Source organism: Phytophthora infestans, genomic scaffold (genome assembly GCF_000142945.1).
Source record: "Phytophthora infestans T30-4 supercont1.55 genomic scaffold, whole genome shotgun sequence".
Lineage (NCBI taxonomy): Eukaryota > Oomycota > Peronosporomycetes > Peronosporales > Peronosporaceae > Phytophthora > Phytophthora infestans.
In genome coordinates, this window is record NW_003303704.1 from 312,923 (window position 1) to 323,784 (window position 10,862).

Genomic DNA, 10,862 nt, shown 5'->3' on the forward strand with positions numbered 1-10,862 from the left:
TTCTTTTAAAGGTTCTCCATTCAAAGGCAAATCACACGGTTGTACTTCGGTTACCGTGACCACCATACGCTCGGCTTCTAGTGAAGGAGCAATATTCTCGCACACGAGACTTTCCATCGTCGGATTTACCAGAGCATCCCCCGCCATAGGACAATCCTTCACTTCAGCATTTGCAACCATAGGATTATCAGGTACGCCCTCCTTCCAGAGGTTTTCTGCGGCGTCCTGACAGTAATCTCCGTGAAACCTTCCGACGATGAACGGAAGTCGCGGTTAGCTCTCTTAGCTTTATCCGAACTTTCGAGCGTATCGCTAAACCACCCCTACCAGTATTCGGGTCTCTTCAACTTACTCTCACTGGGCTTACTCACTCGCTCTAGCACTTCCTCAGAGATTCCCAAGTACTTCGTCATGTCCTCCAAAGACGGATCCTTTGTAGTCTCAGCGTTCACCTTCATCTAACGCTTGCGTTCCACCTCGTCTAGATGGCCTAACCGCTCTTCCAGCTCCTTGTCATACTCTTCCTTCTCAGCGACTACCTTCACTCCAGCCAGAACCGTTTCTTCTTCCCCTCGGTCACATTCTTCCATGGCCTCTAGTTCTGAGTCCGTAAAGAGACGTGAATACTTAGCCTCCGGCGCTTCGCCAACCATAATCAAGTCACTGACGACCTCACCATGGTCAGGGACGGTCGCTGCTTCTCTCTCAATCGTTATCTCGACGACTTCTTGCGCCACCACCCCGACAACCGTTTCCTCTGAGCCATCCTCCAGCGTCCAAGTAGCGAGCACAGTCTTTCCCACTCCAATGTCCGCGTCTTCCGACGGCCTATGGTCAAAAACCGGTTCTTCAGCGCAGACTTGAGAGGCGGTTCTGCACCCAAACGGGGTTTATGACGCAGTCGAGAGAACGAGACTCTTTGGCTCTTGTCCGTCGGTTCAGTCGTCACATCGAACGTAGTCAACAACGCTTCAGTAGACCTATCTTCGTCCACGCCCTCCTCCGACTCACTGTCTGACACACTTTCTACATCATCTTAAAACACCTCTTCATCCTCGTCCACTGGAGTGTCTCCCTCGGTCACCGCGACCACACCATACGTACTGTCGTTCACTGCGGTGCCATCATCTGCTTCTCCCGCAGACTCACAAACTCCTCTGTCATCGTTTCCGCAACGAACACCTCAGTAGTCCCACAAACCTCCGCTGCCTTTGGTTCTACAGCAAACCTCTCAGCGTCCTCAACCGTCTCAACAGTCTCGACCGTATCACGTACTATCGAAGTTTCCCTTTCTACCACAGCCTCCACAGCCGTCACACCATCGTCCCTTCCGTCTCCTGCTTCCTCAACTTCGTCCATCTCGACGGCAGCAGGCGTTCTTCTTCTTGATCTTCTCCCGCCACCGTCACTTGAGTCATTACGTAGACTAGAGGAACGAAGGACTCCTCCTTTCCCTCCTCTCGCCCCATCATTGACGAGGAGCAGGCTGACTCAGTGTCAGCGCTGGACCGGCATCCTGCGGCACCATCGAGCGCAGGGTTCCGATCAGGGGACATCCGGCTATGTTATGATTAGGATCGTTGCAGAAGAAACACCCCCGGGGCGGTCGAGAACCGTACCCTCCGCCTTGATTACCACTGTAGTTTCTAGGAGCTTCGCACTCGACCTAGACATGGCCCAAAACGTCGCGGTTTCTGCACGTCGTGATTGCTCGTTTGCAAGTGACATGACCATGGCCACGGTAGTTGCAACGGCCACAAACAGGAACCCCATCCTGGGTTCGACTGTCGAAGACCTTCAGGCGGGGCTTGTCCGTTCGTGGCAGGAACGGTTTGTCGAGACGGCAGACATCACACGACCACGGTCACGAGGGGACCGAGGCGCACTTCATTGATTCTGCACCAATTGTTGCTGCCACTGTTGCTGCTGCTGCATAAAACGCTTCATCCTTTGTGCTAGCGCATCCACGGAGGCCAACACAGGCGTGTTCCTGCCCTTCTAAGCCGGGGCTTCGTCAGAGAAGTCGTCGTCTTCCTCAATAGGACGGTGCACATCCTTGAACATCTGCCACTCGCACGCTTCAGAGATGTCGGAAGCTGGGCTTGCATCCAGGGTTGCCAGCATGCGCTTGTTCCTCCGATTACGGCGGAACGACTGGTATCGCATCTAAGGATTTGGGTAGTCTAACGACTCACACAGGTCGAAAACTCGGTCGCCCCATTCCTCCACCGACCCACCTCTTTCACGTCTTGTGGTCTCGAACCGTTCCCACAGTTCGTCAGCCGTACGGCTTAGAAACTGGTTGTGGAACCGAACCTTCAGCGTGGAGAACGTTCGATTGTCGGGTTGCACCACCATCGCTCAGCTTCGCGACCCTTGACCTTCTGTCGAAACACAAACAACCATGATCGATCGGGAAGGCCCTCCGTGTGAACCTCAAAGAGCTCCCAGAAAACGTGTGCTTTCTCTACCGTCGCCGTGGCCGAGAAGAGCACCGGCAGCACCTTCATGGCGTTCAAAACCAACTGTGACAACTGAGATGAATCGGCCGTCTTCAGGGCTTGGTACGGAGAAACCACACTCTGTCGAGTCACAGAGGGAGCAGGCACCGTTCGACTGGGCGCTGGTCCACCACTTCTCGCCATTGTAGTATCCCCGCTCAAAGGCATCGTACTCACTCTCAGAACCGGACGCCTAGCGGTATCCGGCCCCACACTCGACGTGGAAGCCGCGAAACTAACAACACTCGGGCGAGGGCGACGCACAGACCTCGTAGGCACCGGGGCCTTGGCAGCCATTCCCGGAATGTAGCCACCCCGGAGACCTCAGACGCCTCTCTGTTCACGCTGAGCCGAAGGCGGGACGGTCAGACCATCGAGCTTCCGGTCCAGTGTACCGGGAAATGAACCCACTTGGCTTTTGCTCACTCTTCACTATCTCGACCTGCTCACACTCAGCGTCGCTCTCCGAGTCGTATGTCTCTTGAGCGTCGTAGTTTATCCATCCGTCGTATAGGGACCCTCGCTACGCGCAGAGTCACCATCCACGACCCCTCCCTTCATCTCAGGCTCTTCCTTGACCCCCGTCTTGATATCAACGTCGGCCTCCGTCCGGCCTTTCTCTCCTTCCTGTGTTTCCTTGAATTCGTCGGCGAACAATTCGCGCAGCACATTCATCTCAGAGCTCACACGCATAGTCGACACTCCTCGCGACCCCGCAGCCCCTTCACCTCTACCAGGAGACTGCTCCACACCAATACGCGGATCCCGTGAGACGCTCACTCTCGTGCCCCACTCCAACCGTTCCAAAGCAGCCGGAGCCGACACAAGCTGCTCGTCCACACCACCTTGAAGGCCGCATTCGAAGATTCTCTCTTCTTCTTCATCACTAAACACTTCTCTCTAGACCATCGTCGATACTCTCAATCCAAAACTTGTTCACTCAAAATTCTTTTCTTCTCTCTGCGTCTCTTTCTCGCGCCAATTCTTCTGCGCGACACCAACGACAATTACGCCACACTTCCGCTGAAACAGGAGGCTTTCTTCTCAGTCACCACACGACGGCCTTCAACACCATCCTTCTGGTGGGCCTCGGCCTAAAAGGACAGCGCCCACGATCCGGTCACAATCATCTCACCTCCCAGCGTAAACAATACCCTGCTTCTCCACCACGTGTCGCGAGTCGCCCTGGAACAGGATGCTTGCGCTGATCAACGATAGCGAGCTCTAGACGAGCGGAGCAAAACGTAGTAATCCAAGTCGACACAAGTAGCAATATAAGAAATATAAAGCCACATCTATTAAGTCAGCTCGGGGTTTCCAAGTAAAGTTCACGACTGACCAAACTTACATCGCATCCAATGTCACCCTTACCGTATATTTACTCTGTCGAACCGCACGTTAGCACGTCCTTGGGTACACTGTTGCCGGTGACCTCTCTCCCTTCGCTTCAGTATCCTTCGCATACGTGGCGGTATTGCCGTAGTCCGTGTCGTCCGTCCCAGGGACCTTGTCTTTCGCTGTGACGACAGGTAGTACCTTGACCTTATATGCACCTTTGACGGCGTACTCAACTGGCAGTGTTGCTCCCTCTCCACACTTCACGTAGATGCGACGGAGTCAGACACCAATCCGGGCAACGGAATCCGACAAAGTCAGATCTAATTCAGGCGACCAGACGGCCGCTCATCCCCTCGCCGTGCGACTTCAAGTGGTCGGTCGTAGGTCACTGCAGGGGGGGGACGGGAAGAGTACCCAAGACGGTTGCCACCGGTGATGTCACCGGTGCGCACCGAGACACCGGCTCGCGTACCGGTGGAGACCACGACACTGTCTCGTTGTGAGGTTTGACCGCAGCTTCAGCATCCATGTCGACCGAAGGAGACCCTCCCCCACCAAGGGTGGAGCCGCCAGCATCCGTGGGATACCCCACCGCGAGAAGTGCCGGGACATTTGTGGCGAGCGTTGTTCACGAAGAATGGCGTCAAGCCCGTCGAGGCGTGCTCGGCGTTGTTGAGTGCGAATTCGGCAAGCGGCAGGAACAAACCCCGGTTCGAGTACGAAGACGTGTAGCTACGGAGAACGTCTTCAAGGACTCTGTTGACGCATTGTGTTTGTCCATATGTCTCCGGATGCGCCGCGGTCGACATCAGCAGGTTAGTTTCCAAGGGCACGAAGAGGCGTGGATGTAAACCGCGGGTCGCGGTCGGATATGATAGACTCCGGCAGGCCGTGATGACGAAATATCACGTCGACAAAGTGGGCGCTGACGCTTTCGCGGTGATAGAGGCTGCCCCTGGAACGAAATGGACCATTTTGCTAAAACGATCGTCGAACACAAGTAGGCCCGTGTGTCCGGCTGTATCGGGAGGAAGGCCGAAGGTGAAGTCCATCGCAATGGAGCGCCAGGCTTCCGTGACGACCGGAAGAGTACGCAATGGTGTCTGAGACATCGAAGATGGTTTGACTTGTTGACAAATTCCATATGTGCGGACCCACTCGCGTACCCACTTGTATAAGTGGGGCCAATAAAAGTCTCTCGACAGTGTCGCGTTCGGCTTCTCGCGAGATGTCCTCCAGTCGGGGCGACATGGTACTCGTGGATTACACGCGCACGTAGATCAGCGTCGTTCGGGACGACGACGCCAGGTCCATCGAACCGCTCGATGCTGAACTTCAGCAGATTGCCGTCCAATCGATACCGATCGATCTCATTGCGCGTGGTCCTTGACAGGGCACTTAGCGTGGCGATACTTGGAGCGCACAGGTGCTTCAAGATGTCACCGCAAATAGGGTCATCATCGTACGCTGTAGCGGTCTCGTCGCCCAGCGGGAACGTGGGCGTGACCAGCGTCAGGTTGATGCCTGACGACACACAGACCGCACATTCGTCATCATCCTCATCAACCACCTGATGCCCTAGCGCCTCACGGAGATCGCAGTCCGGGCGTAGAGACAGCACGTCGGCGAGAATGTTATTCTTGCCCAGCTTGTAGTCAACAACGAAGTTGTACTCGGAGAAGAAGGACAGCCAACGGGCCATTCGCTGCGACAAGTGAGGTCTCTTCATCGCTGTCCGCAGCGATGCGTGATCAGTGTAAAACGCCGACGACATATCACCGAGCAAATACACTCTGAATTTGATCAGAGCATATTGCATTGCCAGGAGCTCCTTGTCGTGGACTGGGTAGTTCTTCTCGGCTGGCTTCAGTTGTCGCGACTGATAGCTGAAAACGCGTTCATGTTCGTCATCATCGAACTGCATCAGCGCACAGCCGATGGAAAAATCGCTCGCGTCGCCGACGACGTGGAATGGCTTCGAGACATCAGCAAGCTTCAAGATTGACGCAGAAGCCAAGCTCCTTTTCACCGAGTCGAAGGCAGCTTGGTTCTCCAATTTCCACTCCCAGGTCACGTCCTTCTTCAGCAGCGAGGACAGCGGTTGGATCAACCCAGCGTAATTCTCCGTGTACTTGTGCATATAACTAGCCATGCGAAGCCACTGACGCAACTCAGTGGGACTTGTCAGCGTTGGCCAAGCACAGATAGACGAAACCTTCTCAGGATCCGCGCGCCCACCGTTCTTGCTCACGTAGTATCCCAATACGGGAATCTATGGGGCACAGATAACACATTTCTTCAAGTTTGCGTAGAGCTTGTTCTCTCGCATCACCTGGATAACTTGCCGCAGGTGTGTCAGATGTACTTCCACGGCACTGAGGTTGCCCTCAACGCGGCTGTGCACGAAGATGTCGTCGAGGTAACTCGGCGCGAATTCTCGGAGCGTTAAGCACATGCGAGACGATGAGGTTGAATGTGACAGGCGCGTTCTTCAGACCCTGTGGCACCACGAGCCACTCCTAGAGCATCCCGCTCGGTGTATTTACGGCGGTGAGAAGTACGGCACATGTCCTCATCAGGATCTGATAGAATCCATCGGTCAGGTCGATGGCGCTGAAGATAACGCTGCCAACAATGGCGTTCAGTACCATGTCCTTCCGAGGGATCGAAATCTGCGCGGGTATGGTGTCATCATTTAATTTGTTGAATGCGTGAGTAATGCGCCATCCTCCTGTAGTTTTTTTTCACGCAGAATGTTGGACTTGAATGGGGGAGGTACATTCGCGCACGTGCCCAGCCTTCCGGCGGCCCTCGAAGAAGTCGTCTATCGCTTTCACTTGATCACGGAGAAGTTGCCATTGTCCTGTGACGCAGTACTTCGTACCTGGTGCAAGGTCGATCTCATGCTGAACCCCACGATCCGCCAATAGCTCGGCGGGGATCCCATCCGGGAAGACGTCGGCGTACGCGCCGGCGGTGTCGTATACGCGATTTTCTGATTCCCACAAGGCCTCCCAGGACTGCGTTTGGAATCGTGTCTCGCGAGCCGACTTAGGTTCGGCACCTTGCGGACGTGAACGCTCAGTATCCGTTGCGACTGCTTTTGCTGACTCATTCACTGATACTTATCGGTGATCAAGCACACTTGCTTGATGCTACTAGCTTTGAGGTCCCGAAGTAAGTTCTTCCAGGACAAGCCGGGAAGGCGTGTAATTGCCGCCGCTTCGCGCGGCGGACTCGCGACTTCGATAGTGCGCGACCGACTTGCACCGCCTTCCACGTACTCGAGCGTGCAGACCGATTCCATCGATGAGCTATCGCTGGGCGTGGAATCTCGACGAGGCTTCTGGTGTCGTCTCTTCGACTTCTGCTTCGTCTTCCCCGAGCCCACACTCGGGACTGACTCCCTGCTACTCAACGAAGCACGACCCTTCTCCAGGCGCGGGAGACCGTACCCGACCGGGCCGGAATCACACGGGAGCCCCTGCTCAACCGCAGCATCGTTTGACGGGGTCCCAATCTGCTCGACCGCCGAATCGTTCGGCGGGAACCTTTGTTATCCCGCTTGTTTTGTGGGAGCCCCTGCTCGACCACCGACTTTTATTGTGAGAGCCTCTGCTCAGCCACTTTATCATCTCCCTCGCGACACCGCGAGGGCTCTTCGTCCAACATCGTAGCACAAGCCATGCAGAGAGGGCCATCGCTCGCTCTGTTCGCTGCCTGCGTCGTTGGTGTTTTGTACACGACTGTGACGCTGGGCCAGTCGCTTGGCGCCACCAAGAGGTGCGTGAAGACCTCACTCACGTCGAATTCATGTCAACGCTTGACCGATTGGTCCAGCGAGTCAATCTTTGGCTCATATCGCGCAAGCCATAGAATACCCAGGATGCAGTCAAACGCATAACTCATCTCGATCATCGAAGAAGGCGTCCTTGCTGCGGAAGCCGTCGAACGTGTACGACAAGGACACGTCACGCCGCGCGAGGCGGCGAGTCATATCATCTGCGAGTTTGACTTGAATCTCGCCTAGACCACTCCGAACGTGGACGTTCTTGGGTAGTACCGACAAACACGACGCGCCAAATAAGTTTGTGGTCGCTCCTGATTCAACGAGCGGGCGCAGTGGTCGCCGGGCGCCGGTGACGTGAAGGCTGACGATGATCAGTCTCGTGTCTCCCGGCATAGTGGTGGCATTGGTGTGTGCATGGAGCACGGGAAGGGAGGCTCGAAGGCTAGGCAGCCACCGGAGGACCCGGTCCTTCGTTAAGCCAGTTGGACGCCCCGCACCGACTGGTCCCGGTCGGATTTTGAATGAGCGACCGAGGAATGCTCCGCATCGGCGTGCGCAACGACGGGAGCTGACACGCGGCACTCCGCAGAGCGGTGACCTTTCTTCCCACAGCGAAACCAAATGAGGGAACGATTTCTTCGCCCACCGCCACCGCGGTAGGACCCGCGATGTCGATCACTCGATGCGTTGATGGCATCGATCTCCATGGGCTCGGCGGTAGACTCTCGAGCTTCCACAGGTATGGTTGCGGCGTACGATACAGTGACCATGTAATCCTCGCGAATCGCGAGTGCAAATGTCTCCTCGAGAGAGGAGGGTTCAGCTCCAGTAAGACAAAAACGAGTGATACCCTCGCGCGTGCCGAAAACGAATGCGTGGACTTGCGAGGTCATATTAATTTTCTTGGTCACGATGAATCAGGCGAGATGGTGCGTCTTCTTAACGTAATCACGCATGAGCATCTTCCCTTTCTGACGGGCGAAGAACGCTGCACGAACGCGAGGTGCAAGTCGCTCTGGAAAGTTTCCAGAATTGGGAAAGCCTCGGGGTGGGCAACCAGCTTGCCAAGGGCCTATTATTTGGGTTCCCGGCTAACCGGGAGAGGGGGGAGTTCACCTTGGCTGATGATGCCTCGATGAGTCGCGAGGCGATAGCGATGTCGATCTCGAGGAGCCACCGACTTAGCGGGACCCGGCTTTTGCCGGCGCCAGAATACGAAGACGACATCCTGGGATGGACGCGAGGGAGTTGACACCCGCCGATTCGCATCGGCGAGCTCGCGTTCCATGAACCCTTGTGCTGCAAGACGTTGCTGGTCGGGAGCGCAGCAGCGATGCGACAACGGCATCTGCGGACACCGCCACGAGTCGGTGAAGCGCTTCCCACTCCACGCGAGTACGATGAGGAAATGCAGCTCCAGGTCGCCCCGGCGATCTGGACATGGCTTATCGTAGGCTTGGTCGTTGGAAGGACTACTAAGTGCTACCAGGTGTAGCGGTGTAAGAGTTTCCATCATTAGCTTACACTATAATGTGGAGGAAGCTCACAATAATAAATCCAAGTCTTAGGTTTGTGTAAAATTCAACTCTGATTTATTTGAGACCAGGGCGGCTAGACGTGGCCTCGTGTGAGCCACTCAAATACAGCTTTACCCCTGATTGGTGAATAAGTGAGTTGAGCTCATCACTATCAACCAATCGAATGATGACACCTTGGCACACGCTACCCGTGTGCCACTTTGCCTACCCATGTAATAGCTCAAGAAATATCTACCTTCTTATGTAATTGGAGTTGGGCCCATTGCATCAAAGCCCACGAGAGTCGACACTGGCGCCAACGCCGGTGGTCTTCAAGGTGTTGTCTGACATGACGTCTCGCTCTGCACACTCGACACCGAGCGTGGGAGTCTCCTGCTGATAATCCAGTGGCTTGACGTCGCGAGTGTCGCTGCTGTCGTTTCCGCCGTCCCAGTAGTCTTCTCCAATGTCCTTCATCAGCGCCTATGTTGCATAAATGCAACTTTAAGAGGGTGTAATGTAATGAGCCCCTCAATTACATAAGCAGGTGGATCTCCTTACATAAGTAGGTGCATCAACACCCGACCAGTATGTGCCGAACTGTTGTCATCCTGATATGGCGGGAGCGGAGCGACTGGGGTTTCTGCTGAAGTGAGGCTTGGACCGTGCCACAATTCGTTAGACGTATCGCGAACTCTGTGATGTAGTGTCCGAGCGGATAACAAATTATGTTCCCGCGCAGTTCGCGTGAGTTTGATTTCCACGGAGGTCAAACCCCGCGACAAGCACACGCGCAAGTGGTTTTGCAAGGCGACGCTGACACGATGACCACCATAGACGCAAAGACCTAGAGCCGACTGGGAACTTCGCTGCGCGTGGGGAGAAATCCATCCACGATGTTCAAGCAGACGCGAAAAGCACGAAGCCAGCACACCAGGTACTTAAAACCGAGAATATGGAGCGCATGGCAAGGACAAAAAGCGCTTCAATCAGTTGACGGAGCGACGATGTGCGACTGCAGATATTACTGACAAGTATCTTGTAGACCCAGGCGACTCCGACGTCAGAACACCGGCGTCCCGGAAACTTGGATTTCACTCGTCCTCGTGGAAGCTGCCTCACTCACTCATTCACTTATTCACTCATTCATTCATTCACTCATTCAGTCACTCACTCACTCGTTTGGCTTACCCACCGAGTGGTTCAGTGGTGCAGTGCCGCGGTTTCGGGCTGATGGTCGCCCGTTCGATCCCGGCGTCGGCTCCAGTTTTCTTCTTAGACATCACGGCGATCGGCTCCGTGTACCCGCGGAGACTTGTTACCTTCTTCACGGCGGGTATCCACCACTCAGGCTTTTAGACGTGAGTGTATTCTCGTATTCGTTCACGACTTCGCGGACATCTTCCAGCTAGCGACTGCTCGATTCCTAGTTATCTTCACCTGGGGAGGGTCCCAGCCAACGCACGCGATAGTGTTGCTCCTTGTCCCACAGGGAGCGATTTTAAGGAAAACTTCCGTTAGACCGTCGCGGGAACCAAGGCGTAGGTCATGGTCGACGATTCACTCAACGGTTCAGTGATGAGCGGCCGAGAGGAGGAAGGCCATCTCGATGGAATGTTGCCGTGTCGCTCGAGGTGATAGCCTCTGGGTTCTCGGAATGACAATCCTTCTTCGACGTAGAATATCGGAGTTCTTAGTGTTGAAGGAATGTCGAGT

At 55.1% G+C, this 10,862-nt stretch overlaps 1 protein-coding gene across 1 annotated transcript; it reads left to right on the forward strand.

Annotated features, from left to right (window-relative positions):
* Nucleotides 1–1,672: 1,672 nt before the first annotated feature.
* PITG_17458 (uncharacterized protein) lies at nucleotides 1,673–2,002 on the forward strand (the record flags this gene model as incomplete). Its single annotated transcript, XM_002896644.1, has 2 exons — nucleotides 1,673–1,830; nucleotides 1,960–2,002. 2 exons carry the CDS (start codon nucleotides 1,673–1,675, stop codon nucleotides 2,000–2,002), a joined length of 201 nt encoding a protein of 66 aa, XP_002896690.1.
* Nucleotides 2,003–10,862: the final 8,860 nt, after the last annotated feature.